The 19058-nt window shown below is 40.2% G+C and overlaps 1 protein-coding gene across 1 annotated transcript; it reads right to left on the reverse strand.

Moving 5' to 3' along the window:
* Positions 1-8168: 8168 nt before the first annotated feature.
* Positions 8169-15824, reverse strand: LOC145644913 (uncharacterized). The gene is made up of 7 exons (XM_081695373.1): positions 15737-15824; positions 15569-15623; positions 15234-15427; positions 11116-11270; positions 9270-9733; positions 8772-8977; positions 8169-8597 (listed from the first exon to the last, which is right to left on the reverse strand). Exons 2-7 carry the CDS (start codon positions 15582-15584, stop codon positions 8400-8402), a joined length of 1233 nt encoding a protein of 410 aa, XP_081551499.1. The 5' UTR covers positions 15585-15623; positions 15737-15824; the 3' UTR covers positions 8169-8399.
* Between the last annotated feature and the right edge of the window lie 3234 nt (positions 15825-19058).

Below are 19058 nucleotides of genomic sequence, written 5' to 3' on the forward strand. Positions count from 1 at the left end.
CAGAGTAAAAAGGCAAAAGCACTGTGGACCCACACTGTTATCAGCACAAACTGACAGATCACCTAAAAACTGCATTGTTCTGTGTGTGATGGCTCAAATTGACAGAAGCGCAGAGAGATAAATGTTAAATGTAGTTGATTGGGTTTGTCTAAAGTGTTCACCTAAGTGTTTGTCGTTTTGTTTCTCTAAAGTGAAGTTAAAAGCGAATTAGGTCATCTAAACGGCTTAGAATTCTTGGTTTTGAAGAACATATGAAAAATACTTATGCATAGTAATTTATTGATTGAAACACTGGGAACTCAAACTCATATCAGACTTTGGCTATTGAGCGAGTGACATACCTTAAATAACGCGGAAAACCGCTTTTCTTCACTTGAGGAAAAAGAAAAGCTATTGCTACCAATGTTTAACTTGTTGTTATCTAGCCATTTATCATTAAGGGCAATATTAGGTTTGGAACTTTTGCCATGGGGGCAGGTGAACCGCTGCCAACTCCAGCAAACAGGTGATGAGCAAACAAATCCAACAAGGAGCAGAAAAAAGAGTTGACCTTTAATGACCTTATAAAATGCAAAAACATTTTGTGAGGCTGTGAGGCCGTAACAAGGAAAAAGAAGGAGAAATGGCTAATGTAATGGAAGTTGTGAAAAAGTGAGCAGCAGCAAAACAAACAGAAGCACAAATGGAAGGGGTTTTCAGTGTATTTTACAGAGCTTATCATTCATAAACAAACAATCATACTGGTGCAACTGTCTTCAGGAGTGATGCAAGCCAAAATAGCAAACAAAACCCAGACTAATTAAATAAAACTACACACTAACTAATCATAACAACACAACTCCCTAACACAAAAACAGAAACCAAACAAACGCCCAACAAAAATAGCAGTCACTCCCTACCACCAGTGTCCAACACCAAAATACCAAAAAACCATATTTACACAATCTATATATATGTATATAGGTATATATACACAACTGCGGAAGTAGGAAGGGCGAAGCCAAAGACGAAGTCCAAAAATGAGGAAACACTCACTCACTCATTCATTCATTCATTCAATCTCACTCACTCACTCTCTCTCTGTCTCTCTCTCTCTCTCTCTCTCTCTCTCCCTCTCTCTCTCTCTCTCTCTCTCCTGGGAGGGGCCTTTAAATAGCCAACACAGTTGGCTGGGAAAGCCGGCAAGGAAAGGGGCGGAGTCTCAATCAGGGTGGAAATCCTGGCAGTGGATCTGGAGCACACACACACATCCATCTTTCCGTAACAAATATGTGACAGGAATTATGTGGAATCCATTCTAAATCCACTCTTATTCGTTATATAAGTCTAAACAGTGGTTTGAATGTTTTTTATATCTTTTTTATAGATTTGGTCAGCTTTTGGTGGTTTCTGTTATAAAGTCGCTAAAATATTCACAATACAGTGAAAAGAGGCCTTCAGACTTCAGCAACCATCCAACACTAATACACTAAATGCTACTTTGCATTTCCCCTGTGAGGCTGTCAAATCAAATAAACTGTTAATTGGTGGTGGACATGATCAGTCAAGACATTAAAGTTTAACTCGGACACATGAAATTGACTAATCTTCAAAATAACAAAACAGTTACAGAAATTTCAGACCACAAATAATGCAAAGAAAACAAGCTCATAATCATTTATAAACAACACAGTACTAATATTTCAACTTAGGATGAGTCAACAAATCAATATTTGGTGGAATAACCCTGATTTTTAATCACAGCTTTCATGTGTCTTGGCATGCTTTCCACTAGTCTTTCACATTGCTGTTGGGTAACTTTATGCTACTCCTGGCACAGAAATTCCAGGAGCTCGGTTTTGTTTGATGGCTTGTGATCATCCTTCTTCCTCTTGATCACATTCCAGAGGTTTTCATTGGGGTTCAGGTCTGGAGATTGGGCTGGCCATGATAGGATCTTGATTTGGTGGTCTCTCATCCATTGAAATACACAAAATTTCACCTCGTCTGCCAGTTCAGTCCAGTGATTAATCATTCCACATGCCATCCTGCTACCTATATTTTCACAGTGCTGTTGCGACCTCACCACCTAGAGAGAGTCATAACACAAGGCTAAACTCCTGCTGAACCTTCTTTTTTTTTTTGACTCTTCTTTTTCTGCTGGTGATTGCTCACCTGAGATGGAAACTCCAGGAAGGCACCAAACGCAACACATCAACACTTATTCTAACGTGATTGTGTGTGTATAGTAGGAGTAAGTTTGTACTTTTACCAAACTACTATCAGAGGAAAATGGCTTTAGTAACGACTAGCACAGCCTTGGCTAGGTTCCACCCAAGTGATTCAAACTGAATACAAGCTGTTTAATAGTCACCACTTGTCATATTGTAGGTTTGAATGTCCACAAATTAAAGATCTCGGTCTGCTTCAACAGTCTTTAACTATGTTCTACTGAGAGAGAGAGAGAGAGAGAGAGAGAGAGAGAGAGAGAGAGAGAGAGAGAGGGGTAATGTAAAGAAATTGTGTGTCCATGTCCATTTTTGTCTTAGCGGAGGTGGAGATGTCTGTACTTCAAGACCCACGTGAGGCAGCACACCAGCTGTTCTGCAGGCCCAGACACAGACCAGTGGAGAAGAAGCACCCCTGCCCCACTCACACACCCACGCAGAAGCCCAGACACAGACCAGTGGAGAGGAAGCACCCCTGCTCCACTCACACACCCACGCAGAGTTCTGGATCTGAGACGTGAGAGCAGCCTGCATTCCTGAGAATGGGAAGTTCTGGATCTGGATCGCCCCACAAATGAGTGACTGCATTGCACTTATTACATTATACCTACTTCAATGTAAAATACTTTTGGGTGTGAGATACTATGATGCCTATTTTGGTGTTTTAATGTTAGGTAGGCCATCCAGGGCTGATCTAAGCTTTCTAAGAGTTTATGAACAGATAGCAGTCAGAAGAGGATAGATTTAGTGTGTTTGGTTCCTCCCCCTTTGAATCTTGATGCCTCTCAAGGTTTCTTCCTCCTGCTCTAGGGAGTTTTTAATTGTCACTGTCAACCCTGGTTTGCTGACTGAGGGTTTGGACTTGGACATTTGTAAAGCTGCTTTGTGACATCTGTTGTAAAAAGTGCTATATAAATAAATTTGATTTGATAGTTAAGTGCAGGAAATGAAAAACATGATTTGACTGATGTGTTGTAATTCTTACTCAAAGTAACTCACAAACAAGGTAAAGTGTTCCACAGGTCTATATAATATGCACGAGAGAGAGAGCATGTGAAGATAGGTGAAGTTAGCGCTCAGCGCCGAGCACCTCTGAGACTGCTGCAAGTGCGCTCTCTGGTGGAGCAGCAGCAGAACTGCAGGGATTCCCCAGACCAGAGAAACAGGCTTTACTCAAAAACAGACGTGAGGTCCTTTTCTAAACTCTACAGGGTTATACAGTGGAAAAAGAAGGAGGAGTGGAGAAGAGCTGGGGGGGGAGGGAGGGAGAGAGAGAGAGAGAGAGAGAGAGAGAGAGAGAGAGACAGACAGACACACACACAGACAGACACACACAGACACAGAACACAACACACAAAGAGAGTGTGTGAAAGATGTGTGTGAATGAGAGAGAGGTAGGTGTACTTCCATCAGATAGAGCAAAGACCAAACTAAAAGACAAAGGTAAAGGATATTCAGACAAAGAGACTGTGTCTCTAACAGCCACTAGTGTAATGCTGATGTCCATGTGCAGTGAAAGCATACAGCTGTGAAGAAGTCCCAGTATGAGCCAGACACTAGGTTAGATTAGCAGGTCCCTCAAACATGCACGCGTTGTTTGAATATTCTGAATCTTCTGTAGCGCTGCACAGCTGAGAACACAGAGCACCACGCACTGTCCAGACGGCTTTCACTGTCTCTGTGATGAGGTCTCCTGTCTCATGTAGGACTCCACTGATCTTTTCAACCAGAATGACTCCGGATGGTGACTCTGTAATTCTTGTTAACGTTAACCTGCAATAAAGGATTGACCAGCAGTTCTCTTCTATTAATTCTGAAGTCTGCATCATCATTTTCTATTTGAATGATTAATTTTAAAACTAGCTGACTGGGGATTTAGGAACGACATTTATCGGTGGCCCGTACTACGGGAACTTTGTCTGTGGACCCACACTGTTATCAGCACAAACTGACAGATCACCTAAAAACTGCATTGTTCTGTGTGTGATGGCTGAAATTGACAGAAGCGCACGTTTTGAAGGTAAGATGATGCCTTTTAAAAGTTCTGCATAGTTGGAAATTTCAGACTTTTGTTCAGCGAGTTTTGTAGTGGTTGGGTCTCGGGATCATAGAAAGTGCGGACTGAGTGTTGGTGAATGAGAATAGATTGTTAACGTTATAAAAACAATTAAAAGGAGTAACAGTGCACAAAAATGAAAGTGAGACCTTATGCAAACTTAAATGATTGTGTGTGAAAAAAATCTGTATGACAAATAACTATGAAAAAGCCATCCTATAAAAATTTTAAAAAGTAATAGCAAACACCAGCTTGATAAAAAACATACAACTATGAGATGAACAACTGCTCAGAGAGAGATACATACAAAAGAGCTCAGAGTAAAAAGGCAAAAGCACACAAAGAGATAAATGTTAAATGTAGTTGATTGTGTTTGTCTAAAGTGTTCACCTAAGTGTTTGTCGTTTTGTTTGTCTAAAGTGAAGTTAAAAGCGAATTAGGTCATCTAAACGGCTTAGAATTCTTGGTTTTGAAGAACATATGAAAAATACTTATGCATAGTAATTTATTGATTGAAACACTGGGAACTCAAACTCATATCAGACTTTGGCTATTGAGCGAGTGACATACCTTAAATAACGCGGAAAACCGCTTTTCTTCACTTGAGGAAAAAGAAAAGCTATTGCTACCAATGTTTAACTTGTTGTTATCTAGCCATTTATCATTAAGGGCAATATTAGGTTTGGAACTTTTGCCATGGGGGCAGGTGAACCGCTGCCAACTCCAGCAAACAGGTGATGAGCAAACAAATCCAACAAGGAGCAGAAAAAAGAGTTGACCTTTAATGACCTTATAAAATGCAAAAACATTTTGTGAGGCTGTGAGGCCGTAACAAGGAAAAAGAAGGAGAAATGGCTAATGTAATGGAAGTTGTGAAAAAGTGAGCAGCAGCAAAACAAACAGAAGCACAAATGGAAGGGGTTTTCAGTGTATTTTACAGAGCTTATCATTCATAAACAAACAATCATACTGGTGCAACTGTCTTCAGGAGTGATGCAAGCCAAAATAGCAAACAAAACCCAGACTAATTAAATAAAACTACACACTAACTAATCATAACAACACAACTCCCTAACTCCCTAACACAAAAACAGAAACAAAACAAACGGCCAACAAAAATAGCAGTCACTCCCTACCACTAGTGTCCAACACCAAAATACCAAACAAACGATATTTACACAATCTATATATATGTATATAGGTATATATACACAACTGCCGAAGCAGGAAGGGCGAAGCCAAAGACGAAGTCCAAAAATGAGGAAACACTCACTCACTCACTCACTCATTCATTCATTCATTCACACACTCTCTCTCTCTCTCTCTCTCTCCTGGGAGGGGCCTTTAAATAGCCAACACAGTTGGTTGGGAAAGCCGGCAAGGAAAGGGGCGGAGTCTCAATCAGGGTGGAAATCCTGGCAGTGGATCTGGAGCACACACACACATCCATCTTTCCGTAACACATATGTGACAGGAATTATGTGGAATCCATTCTAAATCCACTCTTATTCGTTATATAAGTCTAAACAGTGGTTTGAATGTTTTTTATATCTTTTTTATAGATTTGGTCAGCTTTTGGTGGTTTCTGTTATAAAGTCGCTAAAATATTCACAATACAGTGAAAAGAGGCCTATCTGTTCTGGGAGATCAATCCATCATCCCTCAGACGCCGTGTGGCAGAAAGAGTCTGACAGTTTTATGGAACAGCTAAGGAAAACAAAAGTTTTGGACCAGACTTCAGCAACCATCCAACACTAATACACTAAATGCTACTTTGCATTTCCCCTGTGAGGCTGTCAAATCAAATAAACTGTTAATTGGTGGTGGACATGATCAGTCAAGACATTAAAGTTTAACTTGGACACATGAAATTGACTAATGGTCAAAATAACAAAACAGTTACAGAAATTTCAGACCACAAATAATGCAAAGAAAACAAGCTCATAATCATTTATAAACAACACAGTACTAATATTTCAACTTAGGATGAGTCAACAAATCAATATTTGGTGGAATAACCCTGATTTTTAATCACAGCTTTCATGTGTCTTGGCATGCTTTCCACTAGTCTTTCACATTGCTGTTGGGTAACTTTATGCTACTCCTGGCACAGAAATTCCAGGAGCTCGGTTTTGTTTGATGGCTTGTGATCATCCTTCTTCCTCTTGATCACATTCCAGAGGTTTTCATTGGGGTTCAGGTCTGGAGATTGGGCTGGCCATGATAGGATCTTGATTTGGTGGTCTCTCATCCACACTTTGATTGGCCTGGCTGTGTGACATGGAGCATTGTCCTGTTGAAAAAAACAACCATTACAGTTGGGGAACATTGTCAAAGCAGAAGGAAGCAAGTTTTCTTCCTGCACAGTTTTGTAAGTTGCTTGATTCATGCGTCCTTCACAAAGACAAAGCTGCCCGATTCCAGCCTGGCTGAAACACCTCCAGATCATCACCAATCCTGCACCAAATTTCACAGTGGGTGTGAGATACTCTGGCTTGTAGGCCTCTCCAGGTCTCCGTCTAACCATTACACGACCAGGTGTTGGATAAAGCTTAAAATTGCACTCATTGGAGAAGATGACCGTATTCCAGTCCTCTACGGTCCAGTCGTAATGGTCTTTTACTAACTTCAGTCTGGTTCTTCTTTGCTTCTCATTGATGAAGGGCTTTTTTCTAGCTTTGCACAACTTCAGCCCTGCCTCCAGAAACCTGTTTCTCACCGTCCTCGCTGTGCAATTCACCCCAGCTGTTGCATGCCACTTTTTGTAGGTCACTTGACATCATTAAGTGACATTTGAATGAGGTGGCGATCATCACAGTCGGTAGATAGTCGAGGCTGCAAGTGCGGGTTAGGAAAGTGTTCTATTCGGCGCGAACAGACACAGGAAAACAGCAGCGGTGCAGCAGTTAGTGATTCGGGTGTTTTCTTTTTAACGTGACCCGATCCCGGGGCTGGTATGGAGTCGAGTTTGTTTAAGGTGCTGATGTATTTGTTTTATAGGCAACTTGGGAGCAGCTTGCATCCTGAATGAAAGGAGGGCGGTGGGAAAAGTAAAAACGTTTTGAGCGGGTGAACGCAATTTTGGTAAAAATGGAGTATGATGTAATGTGTTTTGTTTGTTGATTTTGTGCTTACTTTGTCGTGATGTGGGATAATCTGTTGTGTATTTTGTGTGCAGGGAGCTGAGTCACGTTTTTGTTCCCACTATGAGTATTTCCTGATTCTGAGTTTTTCAGTAATGTAAGGTTTTATTGGGTGTGGTGTGGAAATATTTATCAGGAATTGTACTGATGAAGTGATTCATGTACGTGTGATGGTGACCACGTTAAAAGTCATTGAAGCCATTTGTGCTTAAACTCAGAACCAGATTTTCCACTCATTGTGTGTTTTAGTGTTATGGTTTTTAAATTGTATTAAACTTGTGTGACCTGGTACTGGTGGTGTTGCTGTTTTTTTTTTAAAAAAAGGTGATACCTGTTGCACATACACAGATGGAATTTGCATAAAATACTGTTTAATGGTGGAACTCTCCCAAAAAGGCAACTTCTGTTCTTAAAGACTCAAGGTAATCTTTCACTGATATGGGTATTTTGTGTTATTTTCATGTTATGTGGCTTCATGTGACCTGTCATACTACAGTTGTCATAGCAACACCAGGTCTGTTTACAACACTACTACATTAGTTGGAGCACTTGGAGCTGTTGCGTCTATATGCTCCTGGATCTCCTCACACATGATCTACTGCCACCTCATGATTTACACAAGCGCTGGCCACAAAGATTTGGAAGTAGGTGGCTCTGAAAAACAGATTCATTGAGCTGCTGTAATGGCCAGTTTCACATGGCAGTAAAGTTCATTATGGGAAATTAAAAGAGGAGAAAGATTTTTTTTTCAGCCTTGAATGATTTGAGGCTTAAATGAGAAAGCTACGCTATTTTAATCAGGTACACATACATTGTAAATTGTGTATGACTGACTACAAGGTCATATAGTTCTGATTAAAAAAGGAATGACTGATTGTACCTAAATACAGAAAATCAATATTATCTATAAAAATTACCAATATATGACCACCAATTAACAGAGTATTTGATTTGACAGCCTCAGAGGAGAAATGCACAGTAGTATTTAGTGCTTTAGTTTTGGATGGCTGCTGGAGTCTGGTTCAAGACTTTCATTTCCTGTAGCTGTCCCATAACACTGTTATACTCTTCCTGCCACACGGCGTCTGAGAGAGACGATGGATCAATCTCCAGGAACGCATAGGCATCCTTGGACTGTATTTTGAATATTTCAGCAGCTTTACCACAGGAACCACCAAAATTTGACCAAATCTGTAAAAGAGATACAAAAACCATTTGGACAACTGTTCTGACTTACATAATGAACAATAGATTCCACAATATACTTATCAAGCATTACTCTAATGTGCAGTGTTTTTGAATTTTAAAAAATGTCATTGTATATTGTAATTTTACTTTACTGTAACTGTTTCATATATCAGTTACCTCTGAAGCCTTTTGGATTGAATTCACAAATTCTTCTTTAAGTTCAGGTTCATCAACAAGATCTTCATTAACAAATGTCTTTTTCTGCATGACACCCAACATACTGTGCACCTTTTGCCAGAAGTTTTTGATCTGAATCAGAATGTTCTGGATTTTAGTCAGATATCGCTGGACCTCGTTCAGGTGGACAGGGCTGGGTATAGAGCCTGGTACACACAAACAGAAACACAGACTGCTTATTTAAACCAACAATGAGTACAGGACAGGAAAATTGTGCAGTGTTTTGCTATGGAAGTGTTTTCAGAGCTCTGTGTACTTTTGTATTCTTAAAAATAGATTGTTTACAGTCTCATTTACTAATGTACATGTGTGGAGATGAACTGGTCCAGTAACACTACACACAGAACCCATGAGCTTATTCAAAAAACTGTTAACAGACAGACAAGCATACATAACCAAAAACAGTCATCCAGCAGACATCACCCAATCATCACTCACCCTTGTCGATTTTTACTTTGGCCAGTTTCATCTGTAAGTCAATCTGCTGGACCTCAATGCTCCACTGTTGGTTCATCAGAGCCGTCTTTTGAGAGGTGAGCTGATTCAGCTGGTTTTCAAGAGCTTTGATTTTTGCAGCAGCAGCGGGGGATGTTGCGGCATCGTAAATGGACTTGACGATTGGCCCAATGAACGGCACAATCGCAGCGAAGATTCCGAGGCCTGAGCTTTTGCTTGTCACGTCCCTTACATAACTCTCAAGTTCCAGGTTTTTGGCATCTATCTTCCTTTTGGTGTCTTCAAGCTCGTTCCTAACTCCGGCAAGCTTTTCTTCAAGGGTCTTTATAGCTCCCTCCATTTCCTGAACTTCCTTGGAAAGCTGCTCAGACTTGGCCTCAGTGTTTGCCTTTTCAGTGATGATGTCACTGGTAGTTGTGGCCACATCTTCGTTGTGTTGAACATAGCTAAATATTAAAAGTGTGAAAATAGTCAACATTCATTTACTTTGTGTGTCTGTAGGTTGAGAAGATTCCAGGTATTTGTTATCAGTCTATGTCACTGTGTCATTAAAGCTGCACTAGGTAACATTTGTTTGTTAAAATTGAAAGAAGTCACATTACTAAGCCAAGAGGAAAAACCTTCTGCTAAAATATAGTGTCTTTCTGCAAGTCACCCTATAAAGCATGAAATATTCATTCAGATTCTGAACTGTTGGGGCGGATTTGGCAAGTGTTTTCTGAACCACATCAGATGTTTTTATGAATTAACGAATCACACGCACAGGATCAAAAACAAGGTCCGGCTCGATTGGCCGTTTCCCTGAGTAATGTTACAGGGGGCGTGGCTCACAGTTCTGATATACCTGTGCATGTGTACAGTGCTGAAAGTCAGTGAATTGAAGGATAGAGATACTGCCTCATATGGAGACATCAGAACGGCAACCCCAGTCATCCTCTGCAGCATTACCCGCATGTGACTCCTACACATTGTGTTGACTTTTCAGGGGTGTCAACAGCCTGCAGGGGTTCAGGAATGTTGGTTTATTTTTGATTGCTGAACAGGTACATTATGTTGGTGGTTTGCTAGCTAGCAAGCAAACAAGCAATTTGTTATTGATTAGGAATTTATTGTTATCTTGTGTATTGTACAAGGTAAATGTTAAGCTGTTTTAGCTATGTAGCCAATGTTAGCTGGCAAATTCGCTAATATTATTATATAATCACTTTGCTGACAGTGTCTTTTTTGTTTCAGAGTTTGTCCTCTTATGTCTGAACAAGGAAAACCTTTAATCTCTCAGATTATCTCCAGTGCTACCATCTCTCTCCTTTCATGTATGCAACTATAGCTTTAAATTAAACTTGTCTAACATTATGCCTGTGCTACCAGGCTGTAGCGTATCTGTTGGATGATTACAAGAGTAAGTTACATAATTCACTTACATCCTGAGAGAGCATTCCAGAGAGATCTGATCAAATTCTCTGTGAACACTCCTTCAACATGAATGCACTCGCAATCATCAGATAAATTCACTTGGGCAAATGGAAGGCAGCACAACCCACTTTACAAAATGCTCATGATTCATGCGGTTGCATACTTCCACCAGAGTGGTCGCCAATTCTAAAAATCTACATAGTGCAGCTTTAAAGTACTACATATCAATCTTCACATCAGCACAGGCGTCACAGACACCAGAATAAAACTGAAATTGAAGAACTCTAAAAGCTAATAATTATTTAACTTTCAAACTATTAATCTGACATGCATTTCTCTACTAACAGAACAGCACTGCTTCACACCATTTCTATACATCATGGTGATCTAGGCTGCAAAAAATACATGTTGTTACCTTTGCACCATCTTGTCCGCATCTGCAATAAGTTCATCAATCCAGGTTCTTGCTTTTTCCAGGTACTTTACTGCCAGTGTTGGTTTGTTTTTTTCAATAGCATGTATCAGCATTGGAAACAGTGATGAAACCAGGGTCTGACTGATGCCCATACACTGTGGTGGAAGGAATAACATAAGATATGCAGAATGTAATTTAACATTTACCTCCCACCTTATATGACCTTTGCTGCTGCTGTTCCTCCATGTGATGGACATATTGGCTACAACACAGTTACTGAGCTCATTAAGGATTCAGAGATATTTATGGTGATGTGATTACAAACATCTCACTTCCTGAATTCCATATTGGTTCTGTGGTACTTGAGCAGGTCTGATTACTGAAGATCATCACGGTTTCTGTTCTAGAGCGTCAGTTACTGAGGCAGTAGAGTAGCAGCTTGTATTATGACTCTCTTGTAAAACATTTTAACTGTTTAACTGTTTACTGGTGTGCTGTGAAGCACTGAGGTGAATAGTTTATTGAAGTGGTGAAATAATTTGATTATACTGATTGGTTAAACCTTTTTCCTTAATGTACTCTAACACTGTGTGACCTTGTAGCTGTAGTACTTTTAACTCTTTGTCTAGATTGATCATATAAGAATACACAGCAGATCACATCAATCTCCTAATAACATGAAGAATTTACACGGAACCATCAACCCCATCTGCCTCACCTAATGAGGTGGGGATTATCACTCCACCTGTTATGATAATCAGCCCCAAGAGGAAGGAGTTTATAGACTTTTGACCAAGCCAGAGGGTCTGTCTCATCTTACACAACTCTTTCTCCTGATATGTAAAAGCAAACTTCCAGCTAACAGAGAACATGCTCTGATTACATGCTCTTCAAATATAGAAACAGATGCTATTATGTTACAAAACCTCTACTACTGAACATCTGTCAGTTGTGATCTTCATTTATTTCATTTTTCTTCCATTGATCATATGTTATGCAAGTGAATTGATGATGTTACTGTCTCCAAGACCATCACCACATGCCCCAACCAGAAGCCATGGATGCCTGCTGAGGTGCGCATGCTACTGAGCACCCGTGACTCAGCCTTTAGAACAGGTGACAGAAAGGCTCTCAGAAAAGCGAGAGCCAAACTGTCATGTGCGATCAGGGAAGCAAAGCGTGCACACGCACAGAGGATCCATGGACACTTCAAAGACACGGGTGACACACGGCGCATGTGGGAGGGCATTCAGGCCATTACTAACTACAGGAAAACATCACCTTCCTGTGACAGTGATGCCACCCTCCCAGATGCACTGAATGACTTCTATGCACGGTTTGAAGCGCAGAACAACGTTGCAGCAGAAAAGCCCATCCCTCCGCAAAACGACCAGGTGCTGTGCCTGACGGCGGCTGATGTGAGGTGTACTCTGCGTGGAGTTAACCCATGGAAAGCTGCTGGACCAGACAACATCCCAGGTCGTGTGCTCAAAGAATGTGCTGACCAGCTTGCAGATGTCCTGACAGACATCTTCTATATCTCTCTGAGCTGCGCCATGGTCCCAACATGCTTCAAGATCACCACCATCGTCCCCGTGCCTAAGAAGCCCGTGGTGTTGTGTCTCAACGACTACCGTCCCATTGCACTCACATCCATCATCACGAAGTGCTTCGAGAGACTTGTCATGAGACACATCAAGACCCAGCTTCCCCCTTCTCTGGACCCCCTGCAGTTCGCGCACCGCTCCAACCGCTCTACAGATGATGCCATCTCTACCACACTTCATCTGGCACTCACACACCTGGATAAAAAGGGCACCTATGTAAGAATGCTGTTCATAGACTTCAGTTCAGCATTCAACACCATTGTTCCTCAGCATCTGATTGGAAAGTTGAGCTTACTGGGCTTGAACACCTCCCTCTGTAACTGGATCCTGGATTTCTTGACTGGTAGACCTCACTCAGTCAGTCCGGATTGGGAGCAGCACTTGCAACACCACCACACTGAGTACTGGTGCTCCCCAGGGCAGCGTACTCAGCCCTCTGCTGTTCACACTGCTGACTCATGACTGTGCAGCGATGCACAGTTCGAATCACATCATCAAGTTCGCCGCTGACACGACCGTGGTGGGTCTCATCAACAAAGACAACGAGTCAGCATACAGAGAGGAGGTGCGAGAACTGGTGAACTGGTGTAAGGCCAACAACCTGTATCTGAATGTTGACAAGATAAAAGAAATGGTTGTTGACTTCAGGAGAGCAAGGCAAGATCACTCCCCGCTTACCATCAACGGCTCCTCAGTGGAGATCATCAAGAACATCAAGTTCCTTGGTGTTCACTTAGCGGAGAACCTCACCTGAACCCTGAACACCAGTTCCACCACCAAGAGAGCCCAGCAACATCTTTACTTCCTTCGGAAGCTGAGGGAAGCCCATCTCCCATCACCCATCCTCACTACCTTCTACAGAGATACTGTAGAAAGCATTCTGAGCAGCTGCATCATTACCTGGTTTGGGAACTGCACCGCCTTTGACCGCAAGACCCTCCAGAGAATAGTGAGAACAGCTGAGAAGATCATTGGGGTCTCTCTTCCCTCCATCACGAACATCTACATAACACGCTGCATCCGGAAAGCCACCAACATTGTGAAAGACCCCACACACCCCTCACATGAACTGTTCACCCTTTTGCCATCTGGAAGAAGGTACCGCAGCATCCAGTCCCGCACCTCCAGACTGTGCAACAGCTTCTTCCCAGAAGCCATTAGACTCCTGAACACTGGCTAACTACAATTCCAATTCAGATTCCAAAATCGGCACTTTTATACATGCTTATACACAGTCACACACACATACACACACACACACACACACACATACGCACTCATACACACACATACATACATACATATCTATACACACACTCACACATTGTTTTGCATCGGACTAGTGCTGAAGTCAAACCTCACACAAATAAACTATGCACTCCTGTTGCAGTCTTGCACATTATCCTACTTGCTGCTAGAGTACTGTACTAAACCAGCACTGTACTCTGAACTGTTCTGGCTGCTACTGGTGACTGCTATGTTCAGGGTAGCATGTCACTGATTCCTATGCACAACTCGCTTTACATATGCCCAGTACTGTGTACTGCACTAAATAATTGCACTGTCTACTCATTTTGTATTTGTCCTGTTCTGTATTTATTATTGTTTATTTAATGTTTATTTAATGACATTTTTGCACTATATTGGAGTGTTTGCACTTGTGTAGCATGTTGTCTGTTGCACTGTTGTTTCATGTTGCACTATGGTCCTGGAGGAACACTGTCTCATTTTTGTTGTGTATTTGTATATAGCTGAAATGACAATAAAACCTCTTTGAATTTGAACTTTGAACTTGAACTTTTAAAATAAACTGTTTGTGTTATTTTAAGGATTTGGATTTCAATCTGGAATTAAATTTTTTTTTCCAAACGGGAAGGCTATAATTTTATTTAATGTGTCATTATGACAGTGAGAAAGTCCTTTTGAAATAATCACATTTGTTCTATGGAGCAAAAGAAATTGTACAAAATAAATCGTTTTGTATTTTTAATATTTGGTTTGTTCATTTTATATATTTAGTTAATCAGCTATTTAAATCTATTGGATATTTCATTACATTTTCTTTAGTGTTTTAGAGGTCACTGATTCAGTTCCTGGACAGGTTGGTTCCAGAGTTCTGACTTTATTTTGTTATTCTGAAAATGTAGCGTTCTACTAATAAGAATGCTTTCAGTTGGTTATATTTCTCTTTTAAGGCTAATGTTAATTATGGTGGCATGTAGTTTTGAATATCGCTTTATATTAATTTGCAAAATAATTTATTAACACATTTTCTAATAAGAAAACTTAAAACTTTCAGTTTGATATGTTTTTGCTATGTCTGATATTTTAAGGTGAAGTGTTGCTGTAAGTTCATTAGAATATCCATTCTGTTCATCAAATCTGTTATTATAACTTTGGATTCCAGTGTTTTACACAATACAGTCATTGATTGTTATGAATTAATTCTAAATAATTTTTTTCCTGACGGACAGAAACGACCAGAGATCTCACCCTACATTGACACCATACCTTCAGCAGAAGAGCTTCAGAGGATCCAAAGAGAAGTTGGGTTTCCACAGCACGCTTCCTGAGGAGCCTCTCCAAGTTTGGAAACTTAGCCAGACACAGGTAGGAGATGTGGTACAGCAGGGATATCTGCTTAGAAGTTGGGAGAAGCTCCTCTGTGAATCCTGGACTCCATACGGAGTTGGTTGGCACAAGTTCTGTGATTCAGTTAAAACATATTTGAATGAAACATGTGGTCAAACAACCATGCTGGTATAATGTCTAAACCTTCTCATGTCCTAAAGAATTGGAAAAAGTACAATCAATCACTCTGAAGAAAATAATAACTTAAAGCTTGCCTTTGCTGTTAGCCATTGTATGTAAGACCAGGGAAGACTTGTAAACTGTGTTATCCTATAATTCAGTAAAAGAGATTAGAATGATATCATCAAACAGAACAACTGGACTATGTTTTGGTTCGTGAACCTAAAATAAAAAATGTGCAAATACTAAGAAGGGAACCTTACCTGTAACTCTTTGTACGTCTTGCTGGTTGAGTGTGTTGAGGTCTCACTGGAGAACCTTTATACCATGCACACCCCGCCTCTTACACAGAAAGAAATTGCTGTCAAAGGTCTGAGGAAACCCAAGACAAGGTGATGAAAGATAAAGAAAAAGGAAGTTTCCTTTGCCTTTAGGTTAATATAGGAAATACACCAGAAATTTAATCCCTCCTCCCCATAAAGTCCTGTGCATTATTTAAACAAAACCTTTTGCAGGCTTGCCACAATGACCTATTTCAGATATCATATTGTTACAAAAGTGAGGAGGACCAGTCTAACTAGAAAATAGAAGCGACACCTTCTGCACCTCGTGTGTCAACAGGTTCGCTGGAAGACATGCTGAGGGATGCATTTCTTACATTTTTTCTATCAAGTCCTATAGATAATTCAAATATGAAGTTGTGCTGGACTGCCACAAACCGCCTATTTCAGATTTGTCACGTTATATATTTATTTGTTTATTTGCTTCGTTCTTAATAAATTTAATCCATTTAGTAAATATGATACAATCATCCACTTTGCACCATTGTAGATCTATGACATTACTGACTTTCCACATTCAGCTGAAAATGGTCAATTGTGAAGTTTATATCTGTGTATCCCACAAACTCCTGAAGGACAAAACCTTGTGTCTGAAGATGTTTACTATACAAAGACATCTACAGGACACTCATTAACACAGGACACAGGTCTTTTTATGTCATGGATATGCGTGGGAGGAATATGATGCAATTTAATTTATGTTTAAGGAGTGTTTGCCATTGTGTCTTTTTCACAATCACACAGTAAGATGGGAGTGATAAAATGGAACTGCAAATTTAATGCAATTTGTACAAAAACAGAATATCATAAATGATATCATGAAAGTAATAATGTGATGGCAAGAACAGCCCTTTTAGATGCTAAAAGTCTCTGTTAAAGTTCTTATCAGTTAAAGATCTGAAGAAAACCAGAAGTTCTGAAAGAAGTTCTGAAGAAAGGCCACCTGGTCTTTGAAGTTTGATTAATCTCAGATGCACTTGTTACTGTCACAGTGGCATCAAAAGAAACCATTTTGAACAGTTTTGCTTGTGCAGTTAGTGTTGGGCTGTCGAGCTGATGCAGGGGTTTCTCATGAGCAGGTCATCTGAAGCACAAGAACAGTTTACGTTGTGCATTTTCTCAGGATTCTTTAACAATTAATCTGGTTTGGTCTTAAACTGGCTCTCTTTGTGCATAAATTCTGCTCTTCATTTAAAAATCAAAGTGTCTATTATGATTTCTACATTGCAACTATATTTCCTTGATTCATAGTGGGCAGTGAAGTCAGGCTAGTCTACCTTCTATAGGCCTGATTAGCCTTAATATCCAGGTGGCAGGTTAACTGTGAATAGCAGGGATGTATGCATTTCTCTTCTGGGGAAGAAAAGCACACCTCTGATGAAACAACATGTCTTTCCAGTGAACCTGATACAATCTAGATGCAAGTGAGAGTTTGCTCATTCTACTATCTAGTTATACCAGACTTCCTGCCTTCTGTAGAATCCATACATCACTCTGTAACTCATGACACAACTCATCTGTCGAAACTAGATAGGACAAGGCTAAACTCCTGCTGAACCCGATCCAGACTAATAAGGAAGTAGTGGCGAAACAAGCAGGCCTTGTGATAGTGGATAAGATGCAGAAAACAGAAGTGCTAATAGATGTGACGGTGCCAAGTGATGGAAACATCTAAAGAAGGAAAATGAGGAGTGAGAAAATACCAGTGACTGAAAAAAGAAACAGATTGTGGAGGGTTAACACCAAGAATGTCCCAGTGTAACTTTATTTATCCTTTTTTAATCAATCTTAACTTTATTTTTGATAGTCCATTTAAATTTGAGGATCAACTTAGCACTGTTGTCAATTGCTCAACATCCAGCCTTTGCAATACTCCTTCGCAAAACAGGAACCTGCTTGTCCAAACGCGTCTGTTGCACCATCCATATGTTGAAATATTGTCTCCTTGGTATGTAAGTCATTACAGCCACAGGCCCATCTCCATGGAGATGTAAAGTGTAAAGTATGACAAGACAGGTAACCTAGTAAGGGATGGAATGTGGCCCTTTCATAGTGTTTAGATTCCTTTTTTGTTCTGTGTTTGTATTTATGTGAAATAGAATTAGAAACATTTCCGAAATTAAGGACACCACACTACAAATATAATAGCAGAGCGATACCTGGTGCAGGTGATAAACCCAAAGTAAACAGCTTGCTTATTTAAAAACAGAACAGATCACAAAGATCTTCCACAGTGGGCAGGGATGTTCTCTAAACTTCCAGAGATTGAATGTTTGATTCATGGGCTTCCTAACAGAGAAACTAACACATTTTCTTACATCCATGTTAATACTATAAAAAACCCCAATTCTTTGACCTTGATATTGCAGAACACTGCATAATACTTAAATGTGAAAATTATTTCATTGGAATCAGTTTATTACTCTATTAGCTATGTCATAAATTTTATTCTTTGACTGTTTACATTTATCTGACTCTTTTATCCAAAGCAACTTACAATTATATAAGAATACAACTTGAGCAATTTGCTCAGGGGCGCAACAGTGGTGGAGCTTGAACCAGCAACCTTCCGATTACAAATCAAGCACCACAACCGCTGAGCTACCATTACCCACTGTTGTTGTTACTCAATCTAAATGACTCTTACAGTTTTGCTTATATTTATAGTTTTTTGGTCAGTTCTCAATGCCACTGAATACGTCTTATATCACAAAGGTGTCTTGTCATGTTTTATCATCTAACAGTTAAGTATATGAACACAGAAACTTGTGGCAAGTTGAACTAAAGGACTCTTTGACTAACTTGATCAACACACTGTTTAAGTTTAAATTAAAAATAATAAAACCCTCTAAAATGAAACAAAAAGAAACATCTATATTTTCCAATGCCCTACAGTATGTTTGACCTTTGACCCAGGAGATCTTGTAGTAACCAATGCAAAGCCATGAAAACACACAGTGTGATCACTTTGTCAGGCTGCCCTACCCAACAGCTGCACCAAACAGGCTGACAACCATATTACAGTCAGCACTTCATACACAAAATTCCAACAACCTTGAGATTTCTTTTTGTACTTTGACTTCTCCCTACAATTTCCTTTCAGTGCTTAGGAGAAAAGCGTAAGCAACACACTGCTGCTGTTTCAGTGTTCAGTTTCCGATTCTATTTACTTAAAACACAAAGAGGACATGATCAGACTGCCGTTTGTTTCTCTGATGGGCTGATGAGTGGTACAGACTGACAC

The sequence above is a fragment of the Electrophorus electricus genome, chromosome 2 (assembly GCF_041902795.1).
Source record: "Electrophorus electricus isolate QZ-2024a chromosome 2, ASM4190279v1, whole genome shotgun sequence".
NCBI lineage: Eukaryota > Metazoa > Chordata > Actinopteri > Gymnotiformes > Gymnotidae > Electrophorus > Electrophorus electricus.

What these genes read in the sequence shown, in the direction of transcription:
- LOC145644913 (XM_081695373.1), bottom strand. An exon ending in GCGGACAAGATGGTGCAAAG is followed by an intron (nt 9,734 to 11,115) that starts GTAACAACATGT and finishes TTTAATATTTAG; the next exon opens with CTATGTTCAACACAACGAAG. An exon ending in CAAAGTAAAAATCGACAAGG is followed by an intron (nt 8,978 to 9,269) that starts GTGAGTGATGAT and finishes TGTGTGTACCAG; the next exon opens with GCTCTATACCCAGCCCTGTC.